Consider the following 19483-nt stretch of genomic DNA (forward strand, 5'->3'; position numbering starts at 1 on the left):
AGAGATGAGAGAGAGAGAGAGATACATAAATAACAGAAAGATAGGAGAGAGAGAGAGAGAGAGAGAGATACATAAATAACAGAAAGATAGGAGAGAGAGATAGAAAGAAAGAAAGAGAGAGCAGACACCTAAGCCCTGTCTGGTGCTCCGTGTCCCTGCCACACCAGGGTGAGTGTGTTTATTGATTCAGGAGGCGCCTGGTGATGGTGTTCTAACCCTGTTGGGGTGGCCGGTGGGGGTAGAAGGGGGGTAGGGGTGAGGCGTTTGGTAGTGCTGCTAACCCCAAGGACCTCACTGGGGGATGACAGCCTGGGTAGGAGATAATCACTCTGTCAAACAACTCCGGCAACAGCAGGTAACGAGTGACACACAACAAACACACACACAGACGTAAACACACGGACGCACAGAAACACACACACAGATGTAAACACACGGAGGCACAGAAATACACACACACGGACCTAAACAAACACATAGCAAAACGAGATACTGGGAGACGATGTTGTAGACCAGAACAAGAGACAAAAAAAAAAAAAGTAACATAAGTAGTTACTAGTATGTTAGTGACTACAGCGAAGAATGATGTGGGAGGAAGGGGGGCAGGCAGGGCCAAACCATGCTTAGCACTAGTAACAGTGCTCTAAGCCTTGAACAACAACAGCAACAGCCCCCTGAGGAGTTACAGTGAGACACTCCACAGCTGAGTACAGGCAGGACCCTGTGTGTGTGTGTGTGTGTGTGGTGTGTGTAGTGCAGTGTGGGAAGACAGAAAACATTACAGGGCCTTTTTTTGGCACCAGGCGAAGCGAGGAGAGCGAAGGGGTGAGGAAAGAGAGAGAACGGCGGGGCGGAGTGGAGACGTAGAGGGTGGGGGGGGGGGGGTGAGCGTTGGAATGAACTCTCTCAGGCTTTGTGGTGCACGTTTCCCAAGGCCCCGGCCTGGCCCCTTTGATAAATGACACATGTCATTCTGTCAGCCCGTGACACTGCAGCTGGGAGGCCCTGTGATGTATGGCTCTGCTGAAAAGGGAAATCAACTTCTTTCCCTCCTCTCTCTCTCTCTACCTCTCTCTTGTCCTGGGCGAGTGCATGTTCTTTTTTTTACGAGGATTTAGGTTCTTTAGCCCAGTAAGCCGCCTCCTTTCTTCCCCCCCCCCACCCCCCACCCCCCTGCTCTTCTCCCTTCTCTCTTCCCTGACACAGGCATGCTCAGAGACAGCTAGCTTGGGGCCTGGTTTGGTTCTCACTCACACAATGACACAGCTTATAATGATGTACTAATCTAGTAACTCGAGGAAGGGCACTGCAGCGTCTGAGGTGAATCGAAGATTTATGACAGTGAGGAAGTAAACAAGGTATGAACATAGCGGGGCCTTAGCACATTCCGGTTATTCAGGATGACTGTCTCCCTACTGGGTCATCTGTCATGCATCTGTCTATGTAAAGGACAACGTGCTGTAATGAACTTGATCCCACAGAATGAATATACACCGCATGCAATAACTAATAGCTCTGTGTATCTGTTTGACGATCATACTCCAAAATAGTTGGGGGGGGGGGGGGGGGTGATGAGATGACATTTCGAAGAGAAATCGAGCACAGCCAATTAAGAGCTCTGTGAGACATGGCCGACCCTCCCTCCTGTTAGATTAGCCTATCACAGCACTCCACTGACCCTTCGACTGCGTACGCACCCACACAGCAGCATGTGAGGCAACTCTCCCTCCCTCCCTCCCTCTCTATCTCTCGCTCTCTAACGGCTGACCTGTTATCAGTTCTCAGGAGATTTGACAGCCAACAAACCCCATAGTTTGAATCAGCTGTGACAGAGGAAATGTTTGAGTGTCACCTCTCAATCGTCATGCGACCAAAAGCCAGTACAGAAAAACAAAGTGGGTGGGAATAAACTTAAAATATTGACTGATTCAGGATCAGTATTTCAGGACATACCATCCAACCATGTGGTTGACTGAAAACAAAGACAGCCAGATAATGCAGAGGGATCCTTTGACATCCTTCCTGAATGATGAGGTAGAGTGAGAAGAGACTGATAAGAGATCAGTTAGTGTGTCTTGTCAGAAATGTCAGGAATGAGGAATAGGAGAGGACCAGATTACAGGCACCAACACAGGGTATTCATCAACACGGATTCCACACATTATTGGTCACAACCACTACAACATAAAAGAGTTACACTACACTATTTGACTTAGAAAGTAGTTCACTAGATAGATGTGTCTATGGGGACCAAGATGAGAGGAGAGAGAGAGAGAGAGAGAGAGAGAGAGAGAGAGAGAGAGGAGAGAGAGAGAGTGAAAGAGAGAGAAAGAGAGAGAGAGAGAGAGAGAGAGAGAGAGAGGATGAAGAAGCGAGAGAGAGAGAGAGAGAGAGAGAGAGAGAGAGAGAGCAGAGAGAGAGAGAGAGAGAGAATAGATAGTTAAAGCACACACAGACAGAGAGAAAGAGAGAGAGAGAGAGGAATAGATAGTTAAAGCACACACAGACACACAGACAGAGAGAAAGAGAGAGACAGAGAGAGAGAGAGAGAGGGCAAGGGCAAACAAAAACAAGAGTCGTCTAGTGAGAGGGCCCGGGCGGCACCTTGGGGGTCGTGACCCACGGATGACCCCGTCAGATGTGCACTCTGGCTGGGTGCTAGCAGGGAGAGGGGCGGGAAAACAAGGCATCATTAGGGCTGAGTGATGAGCCCTTGCCATGTTTGACCTCCTCCTTCAGTGACTATGGGGCTGCAACGCTCCACACAGGACCGACACTGCATTTATAAATACCCGAGGGCCTTCACACACACACACACACACAGGCGCGCACACACACAGAGAGAGAGAGAGAATCAAACAATGCCTAAGCACACCAAACAATTCCTGAGCAACACTACTGAGACTGACCCCACACACCCGTAGCAGCACTGCTAACAGCATAGCATGCCTGTGTGACCCGCCACATAGCGGCTTTTACCATGAGGCACCAACACTGACCGACCCTACAACCACTGTTGCCTTTAGCTAGCATAACGTCATTCATATGTCCAGTGTGTTGCGGTTACAAACACACTGAGGCCATTGTTAACATTTGTTTTTGTTTAGTTTTTTTGGGGGGGGGGGTCACTTTTAATTACAGAAGAGAAGTGGTGGGGAAAGGAAATAGAGAAAAAAAATGAAACAAAAAGGCCAGTGTATGCTAGTCGCACAGTTCAGAGTGCGTATATAAGCGACTGTACAGGGGCAGGTCGCGAAACGACACAGTCCACAGTGTTGGACTCCTCGGTTGATCATGGGAGGCTAAGCAGAACCCTAAATACACATACAGTGGGGCAAAAAGTATTTAGTCAGCCACCAATTGTGCAAGTTCTCCCACTTAAAGATGAGAGAGGCCTGTAATTTCATCATAGGTACACTTCAACTATGACAGACAAAATGAGAAGAAAAAAAATCCAGAAAATCACATTGTAGGATTTTTTATGAATTAATTTGCAAATTATGGTGGAAAATAAGTATTTGGTCAATAACAAAAGTTTATCCCAATACTTTGTTATATACCCTTTGTTGGCAATGACAGAGGTCAAACTGTAAGTCTCTGTAAGTCTTCACAAGGTTTTCACACACTGTTGCTGGTATTTTGGCCCATTCCTCCATGCAGATATCCTCTAGAGCAGTGATGTTTTGGGGCTGTTGCTGGGCAACATGGACTTTCAACTCCCTCCAAAGATTTCTATGGGGTTGAGATCTGGAGACTGGCTAGGCCACTCCAGGACCTTGAAATGCTTCTTACAGAGCCACTCCTTCATTGCCGGGCGGTGTGTTTGTGATCATTGTCATGCTGAAAGACCCAGCCACGTTTCATCTTCAATGCCCTTGCTGATGGAAGGAGGTTTTCACTCAAAATCTCACGATACATGGCCCCATTCATTCTTCCTTTACACGGATCAGTCGTCCTGGTCCCTTTGCATAAAAACAGCCCCAAAGCATGATGTTTCCACCCCCATCCTTCACAGTAGGTATGGTGTTCTTTGGATGCAACTCAGCATTCTTTGTCCTCCAAACACGACAAGTTGAGTTTTTAACAAAAAGTTATATTTTGGTTTTATCTGACCATATGACATTCTCCCAATCTTCTTCTGGATCATCCAAATGCTCTCTAGCAAACTTCAGACGGGCCTGGACATGTACTGGCTTAAGCAGGGTGACACATCTGGCACTGCAGGATTTGAGTCCCTGGCGGCGTAGTGTGTTACTGATGGTAGGCTTTGTTATTTTGGTCCCAGCTCTCTGCAGGTCATTCACTAGGTCCCCCCGTGTGGTTCTGTGATTTTTGCTCACCGTTCTTGTGATCATTTTGACCCCACGGGGTGAGATCTTGCGTGAAGCCCCAGATCGAGGGAGATTATCAGTGGTCTTGTATGTCTTCCATTTCCCAATAATTGCTCCCACAGTTGATTTCTTCAAACCAAGCTGCTTACCTATTGCAGATTCAGTCCTCCCAGCCTGGTGCAGGTCTACAATTTTGTTTCTGGTGTCCTTTGACAGCTCTTTAGTCTTGGCCATAGTGGAGTTTGGAATGTGACTGTTTGAGGTTGTGGACAGGTGTCTTTTATACTGATAACAACTTCAAACAGGTGCCATTAATACAGGTAACGAGTGGAGGACAGGGAGCCTCTTAAAGAAGAAGTTACAGGTCTGTGAGCCAGAAATCTTGCTTGTTTGTAGGTGACCAAATACTTATTTTCCACCATAATTTGCAAATAAATTCATAAAAAATCCTACAATGTGATTTTCCTGATTTTTTTCCCTCATTTTGTCGGTCATAGTTGAAGTGTACCTATGATGAAAATTACCGGCCTCTCTCATCTTTTTAAGTGGGAGAACTTGCACAATTGGTGGCTGACTAAATACTTTTTTGCCCCACTGTAATTGGCCCAGCGTGGCTGAAAGTCCTAGCAATAGAAATAGACTGATTTGAGTCAAAGTGCCTTAGTTTGAGGGGCTTCATCCCATCTAGTAATTCTATTTCTGTGGTTCCCGGTACCTCTGCTCGCTGAGCCTCCGTACGCTGTGTGTTTGCCTCAATGAATCATCCCAGTGGTTATACTGTGGTAATAATAAAACAATCTCCATGATCACACACACAAACAACATTTCAAATTGCTATCATCCATCTCACCTACCCCTTTAAGAGCAGGCGAGGGGGGGGGGTTGTACCTCGCACCCCTCCCTGCCTAGGCTGGCCGCTGGAAAAGATGATGGTAAAAAAAAATTATGTGACTCTGCTGCCAAACGGGTAACGGCGCCGGGCGAGGGGATCAATGCATGGCAGACCTCCGCGACGTGAGCTGCTATGTAAAACACTGCCTTAAGTCAGCCGCATCCGGTTAATATTTAATCCCTCCATCCATCTCGGCGCGAAGCGCTGCTTCCCTTTAGCTCTGCCGCTTACTTTGATTACACACAACCGTTTGGGGGGGGGGGGAAGTGATAAGAGAGAGCACATCCGATTTGCATGGGGATGGAATATGGAATAAAACGCAAGTTTGATAATAGCTTGGAGCAGTCTGGGGCCAGTGTGAGAAATGGGAGGGGGGGGAGAGAGAGAGAGAGAGAGAGGAGGGAAGGCCTGAGTAGGAAAAGGTGAAGCACAGGGGCTATAAAAAGCCAGCATTTCACTTGGAGGGAAGCCTTATTTAAAACAACGAGATATGCAAATACAACAGAATGGAAAATAACACTGATAGTATCGTCTCTTTCCCAGTTATTTTTTTTTTTTATGGCAAATGATTTCTAGGGAGGAATTTCCTAAGAAACAACTCCCACGTGAGCATGTAAATCTCCATAACTGAATATTCCCAGAGTTCTCAGCTCTCTTCTAATACTTCTCTTCTGTCACCGATTGTCTATTCCATGAAGGCTGTTTATAAATGGTTTTAGCATATTAATATTCTATATCCATACTAGGTGTTTAATTGGTTTGATAATGCTATGTAATATGTATGTGATACATACTCACTCTCTCAACGAAAGTGTATGAGACTGTGTTGTGATCAAATGTATTTCCGTTGGAAAAACAATCATTCAGAATGTAGTAGATGTGGTACAATACAAAATGACATTCACACACCTACAGTCATACTGTTCAGCTCCCACTTTTATCTATGTTCTCCTCTCACGCATGCAGGCAAAACACACACACACACACACACACACACTCCAGCTAAACTATCCCAATGACAAACGACACACTTCTCTGCAACCCTACTGCAAGAGCTGAGCATAGTCAGTGAAGAGGGCATTTTTCCAGTCATGCCGATGACATCATTTCCTACAACTCCCAGCAACGCCCTCAGTAATGATGTGGTGGAAGCAGTATCTCAGAATGACTTCCTCCCTACCTGTCTTTCAAACATCCAACTACTGTACACTCACACTCAACTAAACTCCTGCCAACAGTTGGGAGAAAATCTGTTTCTTTTACTTTATTTTTTCTACACACACACACACACACACACACCACACAACCACACACACCACACACACACACACACCACACACACACACGCACACACACACACCAACCATAGTGAAATGGATTGGGACGAGCAGTGGGGTGTGTGTTAGATGTGAGTTAAAGCATCATTTAGGGAGGAAGTAAGCCTCCACGACTGCCAATGACAAGTGTTCATTTTCTCACTCATTGAACAGAGCTAGCCACTTTACAATGTGTGCGACTGAGATTAGCCTGTCCTGAAATAGAGAGAGGGGGTGGAGTGGGAGAGGAGGGGGGGGGGGGGGGGGGGTCAATGAAATAGATGGCGAGGAGGTTTGGTCGCTCTGTCAGAGGGAAGGTTTGCCAATCTGACTTTGGCCTCACAGGTACTCCACACAGGATAGAGGCCACCCGGCCCGACACATATCCCTCAACACACCCCTCTCCCAACTACCTTGGTGAGGTCTGGTGAAGAGGAGGATCATGGGAAGTCCTTATCTCTGGCTAACATCACCCATCGGGTGCCACAGCCCTCCACGGACCGAAGGGCGCAATAATTACAAATGCAGCACTTTATCGATTGGCACGCTCGACGCCGCCCCTTGTTTTCGGGGGTCTACTGCTAGGGGGGCTAACCAAAGTGACACGGGTAAAGTGTTATTTCTTTCACAAGCCGACAGCTGGGCGAGAGAGGAGGGGTCGCCCTGGCCCACTCCACCCGGCAGTAATTCTTAATTGACACCTGTCAGGATAATGGCGGCAGTCACAGCTGCTGCAGGAGAATTTGTCCATCGTCCCGTTCATCTGTCAGCTTTAATACCCGTCCTGTGGAACTGCCCCCCTCCAGCCCTGTTGCTGCCTGCCTAGCTAGTAGCTATCCCCTCTTCTTCTTTCCTCTCCTCCTCACCCCCTTGTCTTTCGTTCTTTCGCTCCCCTGCGTTTTGCCGCCGATCTACATACTGCTTTGTTTGAAAAAGTTTTTTTTTACGTTTTTTTTTTTTTAAGGCTATCTTAAGGGGGTTTGAGTACTGCCCTCTCACATACTCTAAACACAGGGCCCAACAGAAGGGAGACACCAGAGTGCTACAACGACTACCTTTGGTATCAGCATGTATTCCATCAAAACACACACAACAGCACACGCATGTTCCTATTCAGAGGTTTCGGAGAGCTTTGATGTTGGGAAAAGAGTAGAAGACACAATGAGAGAGAGATATTTGAGCTAGTAAGATAGGGGGGGGAGGGAGAGTGTGAGGGATACATGTTAGGAAGAGGGAGGGGGCAAGAAAGACAGGGGGAGAGAGATAAGATGGACGTGAGAGAAACAGAAAGAGGGAGGAGGATGAGCGCGAGGGTGTCCCTGGGTAGGGATCGGCTCCTCTGTAGTAGGCCCATCTCGTTTGTCTGTTTGTTTGTTGGCATCAAAGCGCGTGCCTCCCGTTCTCCGTGTCGTCCCCTGCTAACTGATGTAATGAGTGGGTAAGCTACATGTTTTTCTGTGCAGAGAAATTTAAATACTTATTAGACAAAATATTCTGTAATTGCTCATCTTTTATTGATTGCAGAAACATGTTCAATTTGGCTGCTACAGACATCCCATAGCACTGCCAAGCCTCTCGAGGAGGAACACTACCGCTGATCAAGAGAACAAATGTACTCACTGGAAATAGAATACTTTACTTCACTACATTTTCATGTTATTGACTTCTCTCAAATTATGAACCGAATAAAGCCGCACAATTTTACAATAATTTGCTGTTAAAACCACCTAGACCCACTGTAACTACTATACGGAATACAATAAGCCTACTCAGCATTAAAACTATCTACGGAATAACGTGTGTAACAAAACGTGACTTTAACATCAAAAGAAAACACAAACTCACTTAAATATTTATTAGTACAGTTACTGTTGCTGCATTTTACTCTCGTTCTCAATCCAATTAAAATTCCATATAAATAACATGACTACAATACTTTCATGTAAAATCAAATAAAAAGTAGTTAAAACTATAATAACGGTGACCAAGCAAACCGAGAGGACTGGACTAGTGAATCCAATCCCAGAGGGTTGCCTTCTTCTCTATGTTTGACGTTCTTTTCTTTTCTGTCCCACAACCCCACTCCGAGAGACATTTTGCTCCCGAGCCACAAAGCACATCTGGCTGCTTTAATGATACGATTTCCCATCATACTAAGCCACCCCCATTATGACCTCCCACCGTGCCACAGTGTGTGTGTGTGTGTGTCTACAGTGCAGAGAGGGCGACACTCTTCTGATGGTAGCTTCGTGCCCCGAGGGCAGCTTAGTGAAAGAATGAGAAAGAAAGAGAAAGATAAGACGAGCTTAAACATTATATGAAATGTATCCTTAGCTTCACACATACAGTACTGGATGCGTACAAAAATATATATGTATGGTTGTATAGCTTAAACACTTACAAAAAATATTCCCAAAGGCACCTACTCTCATATGCCTTATATCCTAAATATAGTTGTGACTACTAAACACACACACACACACAACTCCAGCTATGGCAGTAGAGGTTGGGCGACTGAAGGCATAAAAAAAAAGAGCTGAGCATGTTTGACCTTTGACTGGCTCAATTCCCAGATGCAAATTTAACTATTAGTCTCAGAGGGTGGCAGAAGAGCAAAACTGGCTATCGACGAAAGAAATCGATGCCACCTGCTAACGACACAGGCGCTCCAATTAAAGTAACCTCTGGTGAAGCAGAGAGAAGAGAGCCTGACCGCCAAACACACACTCAGTTACACACACACACACACACACAGCACAGAAACCCCCCTACTGTATATCACTGTACATTAGTGATACGTATGTGACGTTTGTGTGTCCTAGTTAGCTTGGAGTCCTTGTGTTACTCATATGGTAAACAGAGTGTCAATGTACTGCCCTCTCACATACTCTAAAACGCAGGCCCAACAGAAGGGAGACGCTAGAGTGCTACAACGACTACTCTTGTAGCACTCTAGCATCAGCATTTATTCCACAAAAAACACACACACACACAACAGCACACACATGTTCCTATTAAGAGGCATTTAGATATATCTTTGCACTCACAAATGTCCTATTCACATTTCCTTAGAAACGTTAGATGTGGGCGAAAACACACAATTCTAACGACGACAAACGTTGATGTCTCGGTCGACTTCAGAGAAAGCGTGTGAAACATTAAATCGCTTAACATTTCCTTGACCTTGACTAAATAGTCCACTACATTTGCACGCACCTCCAAAAACAAATCTTTATGTTCTCCGGGCTTCCAGATTAATATAGTTTTCAGATTACTCCCAAATATATTTTTGGCAGACAACTACAGGGAAATAAAATGGAAAAATACACCTCGTGTAAGACGGTCCTCCTCAGGCCGTTGATTTCAGAGTGGGCCACATAAATCTCGGCATGCTGATTATTTCGAGGGCAGAATATCACGTAACAGCATCGTCAAGTTAGAGCACAAAGGTCGTTGTGTAATCTTAGCGACCCGGGGCATGCTAAACCATTTATCCCAGGGCACAGGGCTTCTTAACCCACTCCAAATATACTGGGAGATTTTTTTTTTACCAGGTTTCTAGAATGGCCCCTAAACACAAGAGCGGGAGAGATACATTTTCCACACATTAAGACTAGGGCTGTACGTGGTTTAGACATGAAGATGTGAAAAGGTGTTGTGTGTGCGTGTGTGTGTGTCTCTCCCTCACTGTGCTGCTTCAAAATGTTTACACAATGTACCATCAAATAAAAGCTATACTTTGCATACTAGAATTATGTTGCATAAACATATTAACGTACTATTATCATTTCATTTTACACTGACCAAATTTTGTACAAAAAAATAAAAATAGGCCCCACCCAAAAAATGTTCTGGAAAACTTAGCTACATTTCCAACATTATAAACCTTCACAAACCCTCAAAACGACCATTTTTCTTCTTACGCACAGTAACAATCATATGGGATATTAATAAAGACAATTGCAGGAGTATTATTAGACTATATAAAAGACAAACATAAACATAAACAGAGTGTAGCCTCCATGTGACGACGCAGCTGATTTTGGTTCGGTGCGTCTGGCCTTTATTGTGTCGTTAAAGGCGGAGGATTAGGGAGGTCATTAAAGAGGCATTGTTTCCTCCAACATGATTAGTCAGGTAGCAAAGTCCATTTGTCACCTGCACGAGCAAATTGAGTTGATACTGCACTAGGGGCTATGGGGACTGTATAATATCAACTTGATTACATCAAGGCAGATGCGGACTTGACACCTTACTGAATTTGTCAGCATTAATCGTTAGGGCCCGTCACAAATCCATCAGGTTTACAGATAATTAGGGGCCTTCTCTAATGAAGCCCAGAGAAGCAACCTTACCTTTTCTCTCGGATAATGAAGAAGCCTCTATCCCTGGGAAAGAGATGTTTTTTCTCCCCAGACAACTAGCTCTGACTGGCCGAGACACACAACCTTCCAATTGAATGAAAGACAACGTCACTTCTCTCTTTCTTTTTTACATCGCTCCTGTCCTCATCACCATCAACTGATACTGATATTCAAGGACAAAATGAGACCTCAAAGTAACACATATAAACACTCTTACCAACTGCCTTAAATACTCTGTAGGATACAAACCGTAGCTCATCTTAACCTTAAATGACAGGATATCTGAAATAAGAGGAGTAGATATTATGGTTTTCCCGTGACACTACGTATACTGTATATCAGGGAAAGGCCTTTTGTACGGCTATGGCCCCATTTACAACCGTTAAAAGTTCTCACACACACACAAACAAACCCACACAGAACGTAAAAGGCCCTATATTAAATGTCGCTCTATTCTAACCCTGACACTAGTGAAAAATAAATACAAATAACATTTGTCCAGACATGTCTCCTCGTGGTGCTCCGTTCAGCCATCCTCTATAATGTCCAGTCCTGTACCCCTGGGGTTCCACATTTGTTTTGGTTGAACCTGGCGTCAACCCTCTCAATGAAAATATAACTCACAACAACCTCTTTTCCCCGATGACCACTTGAGTGCTCATTCTCTAAACCTCTATTACCATGGTACTACCATGGCGATACTACCTCGACTCTCCCTCTCTATTTCCTTATAGGCTACAGAGTACCAGGCATGGTTCAGTAGCTACTAGCTAGCATTGAAACACTGGACCATCATGCTTTAGTTGAGCGTGTGTCTGTATTTATGTTAAAGGAGAGGGTTGGAGGGTGCCGTCGTTTCCAACAAATGGTCATGATCATAACAGAATGGTAACACTCCCGTCTGCCAAGTTGTGATTGACCATTAAAGGCCATAATGTATAAGCCGGTCAATGACAGGCAAGCAGATCAATAGGACCATGTTGAGGGGTCAAGGTGATGGCATGTTTTCATGTAAGATCTGATCTGTTGGGAACAGCCTACATGCGATCCTATAGCCTGCTACCCAGCTTCTTTTTTTTTTTATGTGATACAAGACAAGAGACGAATCAGATGCTACTCAACAGTGAGTATAAAGCATAAGATGGCTAGTCAACACTGTGTGTCAGAAGTGTATGAACTGTAGAGAGAAGTACTAGTTGAATAGTCTTCCCAGTCAATCCAGACTGACTCCCCGTCATTTGGCGCCTATTTAAAATGATAAACCTGCCGAGTTCAAAGTCTTCACTGCCCGGGCCCTCCTGTTCGGTCCGCTTTACACCTCATATTTCAGAACCTCTTTAAAATTCTAGAACTGTCTTTTGTTCACTCCACTTGTTAGTGCCCAACTTCAAAGGCTGCACCTCATTAGCACAGAGGTGGAAATCCCTGTCACTCATTTACATTTGTTTAAACCGGCTTGAAAAGAGATGAGAGTCGAAATCCAAATCACTAGACCTCAACCTTGTGTTTCGACATCTGGTTTATCCGTGGTTGTTAGATAGTAAATACTACAGTCCTGTGGATGTAGACATGGACTGCATTGGTAAAGTGTTCTGTAGGATGAGCGGAGGGTGTGCATTTGGATAAGAAGTGCAAACCTCCGTGTCTTTAACCCAGACCAGGGGGGGGGGGCTACTGTTGGTAGGCTAATTCAGGTACCCTAATTAATTAGGATTTAGTCATTTCTGTGATCCTCAAAACACTTCCACCCCCCCCCCCCTCTTCCATTCCTTTCTTTCTCTTTCTTCCCTCTAGTATTTCCTCTGGAAAACAATAAAGAGATAAGGATTTCCCTCCTTTTGAAAACTTTTTACCTTCCCTTTTTTAAGACAACCGGGGTTGTCCTTTGAGTGGCTAGATTGGTAAGGAGCATGCGTGTCTCCATGGAGAGATGTATTGATGTTTATCAGGGATGAATAGATCAAAGGCTGCCACATGACAGGCGATCAATCACGCATCAAATCAATGATGGCAATCCTCTAATAAAACCGAAAAGAAAGAAAACCGGCTCTGGCCAGTTTTTTCTCCCCCTCTTTCGGAGTCAATTATTCATTATTACTCGCTCTTTAACACTGCAATGGACCCCAATAGAAACTCTATCTCTAACGTTTCGTTTATCTAGCTACCTAAGTAGTCGACTTTTCTGGCAAGTTAACACATTAGGCCTATCGTGTCACTACAAAACGTACCGTGGTCTACTGAAATCATATGGCAATATAGAAAATAATAATGGTCAACTAATGAAGATGTGTTGAAGGTAAAAAAAAACGTATTTTTAGGCTATTACATATGCATAACAGGAGAAATGTAAAAGGGAAAAATAAAACATTTAGTGAATAAAATAAAAAAAGTCCAACATTTGATCTCCATTTAGTAAGCGATGGTGAAAATGAATGTGTGTGTGCGCGCCGGTGCTTACCTGCTGATCGCCTGGGCTCTTGCTGCTTTCTCCTCGGCATAGTGACCGTCACGTTCCACGGTACTTTTCATGCAGGAATCAAAACAATTAGTCTGTCAGTGGAGAAAAACCATCCCGAACCTTTTTTTTTTCGGGAAATAACTGTCAACAGTTTTTCTATTAGAATGGTTTGTTTCTTTTGTAATTGTGGGCTTATGCCAGGCAACCTGAAACGGCCACAATGTAACTAAATATGTCCTTTAGGCCTACAAATAGAAACAAATGACTGAAGATAAAGGACAAACGAAAAAAAAGGGTTTCTGTGATATCAAAACGATGCACGAATTTCGCCAGCTGAAAACATGTCTATCAAATAACATCTTTCCTCATCTCTGTGTGTCAGAAAAAGAGGCAGACATCGAAGCCAAGTTTCAGTCACTCCCCTGCTGCCATAGGGGGCTATATGGCGGTGTTGGGGCTACTTTGTACCGCCTTCACTCCAAAATAAATAAACACTGATGGTAAACAAATAAGTCCAGTGTGAGCGAACACCTTTGAAATGTATTTCCGTGGAAGGCTGCGCTTCAAGCTCAGATCTGAAACAAAGCAGAATTGAGAGAAAATAGACAGGCATTAGATGGTTAATGTCAGTCCGTCACCACGCCACCTAGTCGGATCAAGCCTCGCCGTCAGCGGATACTTTTCTCCCCTCTCTAGTTTGAGCCGGGGTGGTAAGTTAGGGATTCTACTTACATTTCTAGTCGTGAAAATAATTATTATCAGCCGCCGATCAAGGAATGTGCAGGTGGTTGACGTGGTGAGGAGCCTGCGACTAAAGAGAAACAAACAAGGTGCAGGCATCCACCCTCGCGGAGAGAATTTTTCTTCTGTAAACTCCAGGGAGTGAACCGAGGTCTCGTCTGCTCCTCCGAGGAAAAAAAATGAAAACGCAGGGAATCGAGAAGCGTTTCAGACAGTCTCAACTGATAGACAGACGCATCGAGTGGTTTCCTGCTTCATTTTTACTCCTCCCCTCGCGCTACAAGCGTCACCCTGACAGTAGAACCCACCTGTCAATTCTTAATTGTCTTGTTTTTCCTCTGATTAAAATTTAAATGACTTGACAAAGGAATGCTTGCATCAGTAGGCTAATATCAAAATGTTGCTTTGAAATATTGATCCATAAACTTCATGCGGAATGTTATTATGGCAATTAGTCAATTATTACAACACTGTTACTAGGTTAGGCTATATTACTATAATTAGCTCATCATCATCATCATATGAAATAAACTCACACCAACTTTATTTTGCCTGACATAATGCTATCCTATGTCAAACCCAACATGGCAATGCTTTGGACTTGCATATTTTTGGAACATTCGGACTGAAGTTTCCTAATGTGAGAGCACCATATTTACGCATGCTTGAGGAGAAATATATCCTGCAGATAATAGCCTTTTTGACGGTGCTTGTTAATAACTTGAAAGGTTGTGGTTGGCACTGGCTGTATTGGCAATTCTTTGGATTTTTGTGTACAATCGTCGAGGATATGTTTGAGACTACGATTGATTTGTTTCACCTTTACTAGGAAGTGTGTCATGTCCAGGAAGGGGAGGGACTCCAAAGAATACAAGCCGCTACAGTGACAGCTGCTACAAGGTTGCGCCGTGCTATAGCCTAGTTATCTTCAAGGCAAACATTCCAAAAGCACGCTATTGCGTGTTGATCTTATGCGACAAAACTGCGCTGATAATATTGTTTTAATTGCAATGCATCATTGCATTGGCGTGGCCTACCCTGCTACGTGAAGAAACCCTAGCATAGGCTAACGATAAGCATATTGATATCAATGCACAGCCAGTGCCCGTGAACTTTGTCACATAATCCCTCCCTGGTGCAATGTCCACCTCTTCTTTTGTTGAGAAACGGTAAGAGGGTGTTTTCGGTAATCGGCGGGGGGTGCAGAGGAACCGATGCACTTTCTAGAGTTCATTTCGTATCGCGCCGCTTCATTATAGATTTGTCATACTCCACGCACTTCATGGATTTTAAAGGTTCTTCGATACCGAGCTCCATGAAAAAGCTGGTCGTAACGAAGCTTAGCCAGAATTTCAGAGACGCCGTTGCCTTGCAAACTGTTCCAGTCCCGACACCTGGCGACGGGGACTTGCTTGTCAGAAATCGGTAAGTTTTGGTTAGAAATTCGATACAGAAGGTTCACATTTTCCGCGGGTGCGTAGCCTGTACCCCATGGATAGACTATTCCAATATTTGGCACATTTTGGAGCCAATATCTTTGATACAATATTTGGTATTGTTTTCAAGTTATGAAAGGGTCTCTTACCTCGGTTAGAATAGCCTTATCCATCCCCATCGATATTAGTAGCTTACTTGCGACCATTTCAGGAGCGAGCAAAATACGTGAGAAATATATCCAAGTTCCGCCCTACATTTGTCTATCAATCCATCTCGCTCTGTCCTGTCTCCTTACGTCACGAACCTGCAAACAGAAAGTCATTGGGGGGGATAGACTCGCACGAATAGATGAGGAGATGGAGAAACAGCTTTGCATGGCATTTGGGGCTGCGGCAGGATCATCATTTTCCGCTGCATAAAAACCAATGCGTAAGACTCAATATATGTCTGTCTGATTCAAAGCAAGATATTTACAAATGTTGATTACATTAACAGGTTACTGTAACAGAGGAATGTAGGCTACTTAATCTAACCGGTTATTTACTACAATTTAAGTCAAAGATATATTCAAATACTGGTGTGTAGCCTATTAGAGCGTAGTTGATCAGTGAAATAAAGGCAGTGTCTTGCATTATGGTTGAGACCAAGGACATACTAGCATAATCTAAAGATCAAATAGCTTTTAACTTGCAGAAATGGTCATATGTAGCCTAAAACTTTTTCACTGGTTTGTTTTGTGTGCGTAATTTCTTATGAGTAACCTAGAGAATAAATAAAAGTGTATTGTCTTGTATGTCATTTATCATTTGAAAATGTGGAACATTGAATTATAAATACCATTTTCCATGGAGAAATAATATCTCTCATCTTGGGAAAATGAAAGAACTGTTGATGCAGTGGTAGGTTATGTGCTTTGCCCTCTCTGCCTCCCGAAACTGTATGGCATCACAAATGGTTCTATATTTTAATGTAGGCCTATGCCCTTATACTTTCTTTTTTACCAATTCTTTGTTGTTGTCTGTAATGAATCTCCATTATATGAGTTGGCCTGGAAAATTACAACATTTAGCAGCAGGACCACAGCTGATGAATAGCTAACAACTAGGCCTCAAGCACCTTCAACTGAAAAAGAAGTTAAAGGGCCTAGTTATTCAGGCACCTTTCTTGATGTGGATTATTATTTATTTGTTAATAACTACATCAGAAAGGCCAATTCTGTGGTCTCAATGTAGAGCTTGGGAATTAGCAGAAATATCTGTGATGCCGCATTTAGGCCAATGTCGGCCTTGTATTGTATAAGGCCTGCTTGGTTAAATTCTCTGAGGTGGGAAGACAGTTGCACAACAGCCTACTGTAGTCAAAGGTCATTTAATTGCACATATAGCCTTCTTTTATGTATCATTGACCTGAATTTGCTTGACTAATTTGAGCTTAAATTGAGATATGCATTAATATCATGTTTCAGTGACCGGGATTATTGTGCATTCAAAGTTGCACATTTTTAAATCAAGCCTCTTTAAGAATATCAGCCCAGTTCATTTGAGTTTTGACCTGTGAACTTGCTCTTATTTAATGCATGGTGTTTCAGTACTGTTGGTCCATTATGAGAGATTCAGGTTCAAATATTTACTGGTACGGAATAATTCAGAAGGGCTGCAAAAGCAATTTGGAAAGTATAGTCAAACCTAGATGTTTTCCTATATTTAATTGGAGCCATTTATTTGTAACTAAACCGGGCTGTTACGTTTAAGTGCTAAAAATGCAAATATGACATGCACAATGATGAGTCGCAACAAGGGTTCTTCTGGAGGATAGAAAATTATTTATTTATACATTTCTTTCACACAATGATTTTTTTCTCTCTCCATGTCATCAACTGAGATGAAAACAGTTGTATTTATTTTTTCATGTCACGGCAAAGAAATATACCAGATTTAAAAGTGCAGTTTGTTCTTGTGTGGTCTCTCAAGACAATGACTCGTGACATCATGCAATGTGTTTGTGATACCAACCTCGTCCTGTCAGTGTAAGGTGGGTGTTTATTCCCAAGACAAATGGAATCATTGCCAAAACAAACCAATGTTTCCTTCCCAAACGATGTCGCAGATATTTCCTAGAGAATGGAAGTGAAATTGGAAGAAGAAATCTTGACCTTCGCAGACATGACTGTAGGCATTCTGAAGTGCTCCTCTTATGTTATTATAACATGAGCTACTATGTTACTTATTATCAAAATTCCGACTATATTATCATGTTATTATCAGATTTCCGGAACGAAGAAGAACATCACTAAAGTATCCTATACCGATGTTAATTGATTTTAATTCTATGTAACAATTGTACTCATTCTGAACTGTCATTCACGCCATTTATCCTTCTCTGTTCCATTCCATGCAGATTTGTTGGAATCAATGCCTCGGACATCAACTACTCAGCAGGCCGCTACGACCCTTCGGTGAAGCCACCGTTTGACGCCGGGTTCGAGGGCATTGGCGAGGTGGTCGGACTCGGCCTGAGTGCCAGCGCCCGCTACACCATTGGCGACACCGTGGCCTACTTTGCCGATGGGGCCTTGCGGAGTACAAGGTGATACCCATGATCAAGACCGTATCCGTACCCGCAGTGAAGCCAGAGTTCCTCACCCTGCTGTTAAGTGGTGCCACGGCCTATATCGCCATGAAGCGGCTAGGCGACCTGGTGAAGGGCGAGAAGGTGCTGGTGACGGCCGCTGCCGTGGCACAGGACAGTTTGCTGTGCAGTTCGCCAAACAGGCCGGCTGCCACGTTGTGGGCACCTGCTCCTCCAATGAAAAGGCTGGCTTCTTAAAGACCATTGGCTGCGACAGGCCCATCAACTACACGTCCGAGGACCTGAGCACCACGCTGCGCAAAGAGTACCCACAAGGCCTGGACGTAGTCTACGAGTCCATAGGTGGCAGAATGTTTGAGATGGCGGTCAACAATCTGGCCAATAAGGGTAGGCTGATCGTGATCGGATTCATCTCAGCGTACCAAACGGCATCAGGGGTCCCAACTGTTAAAGGAGGAACTCTGCCCATGAAGCTGCTCCAGAAGTCAGCTAGCGTGAGGGGGTTCTTCCTACCTCACTTCCTGTCAGACTACAGGAGGCGATGGGAAGCATGATGCAGATGTTTGCTAAAGGGAAGCTGGTGTGTGAAGTGGACTGTGGCGACATGGCCCCCGAGGGCCGTTTCATGGGACTGGAGTCCGTCTTTAGGGCTGTGGACTACATGTATGCTGGGAAAAACGTGGGAAAGGTGGTGGTTGAGGTGACTCCACCCTCACTGGACAGCAAACTGTGATTTGCCTTCATGTGAATGCACTGGAATTCTCAAACAAATCAAATGTATGTATGTACAATGAAAGGAACAATGAAAATACATAATCTAATGTATGTACATTGAAATGAACAATGTAAGTATATATGTTGAAGGCAAATTACCCGAACTGTGACAATCTACAGTACTCTGAATTTAATATATTTTGAACAGTTTATTTCACCTGAATATATTTAGATATTACTAAATGTTGTTCTGTGAGAGAACAGTTCCTTGTTTAATGTTTTAATGATTAGCTTTATTTTATTCAATAGAAAGTCCCAATAAATGGGGATAATACTTGTAGAGGGAGATTGCTGGTGTAAACAACAGTATCTCAAGAAAATAATGCTGTACCCCTCTAGATCAAATGCCTCCCTCATTCTCGTGCTCTCTCGCACACACACACACACTCACTTGTTTCTTTGCTCTGTGCTCAAGACTAACGCTAATTAAAATGTAATCATATTAACGTTTGTGTTGACAGTAACTAGACCCGTGTCTGCATTGACTGTCCACAGTTTACGCATGATTACTGCACTCCAGACAATGTACCAGCATATCAGCTGAACTTGTCCCTCTGTTTACACAGCTGAGGACAATATTG

General features: G+C 43.9%; 1 protein-coding gene and 1 pseudogene across 2 annotated transcripts in view; one reads left to right on the plus strand and one right to left on the minus strand.

Moving 5' to 3' along the window:
- LOC109882657 (teashirt homolog 1) overlaps positions 1-15785 on the minus strand; it is a 37869-nt gene extending 22084 nt beyond the window's left edge. Inside the window, exons 1-2 of one of the 2 annotated variants that reach the window (XM_020474756.2) lie at positions 15688-15785; positions 13362-13936 (exon numbers count right to left, since the gene is read on the minus strand). In XM_020474756.2, coding sequence (XP_020330345.2) covers positions 13362-13401 — 40 coding nt within the window. In that variant the 5' untranslated portion in view covers positions 13402-13936; positions 15688-15785. Of the gene's footprint in view, positions 1-13361; positions 13937-14093; positions 14337-15687 lie in introns of those variants that run through there. The other variant, XM_020474755.2, reaches the window with a different exon arrangement.
- LOC116376712 (prostaglandin reductase 3-like) lies at positions 15256-19038 on the plus strand (annotated as a pseudogene).
- The last annotated feature ends 445 nt before the right edge of the window (positions 19039-19483 follow it).

The sequence above is a fragment of the Oncorhynchus kisutch genome, linkage group LG13 (genome assembly GCF_002021735.2).
Source record: "Oncorhynchus kisutch isolate 150728-3 linkage group LG13, Okis_V2, whole genome shotgun sequence".
NCBI classification, from domain to species: domain Eukaryota; kingdom Metazoa; phylum Chordata; class Actinopteri; order Salmoniformes; family Salmonidae; genus Oncorhynchus; species Oncorhynchus kisutch.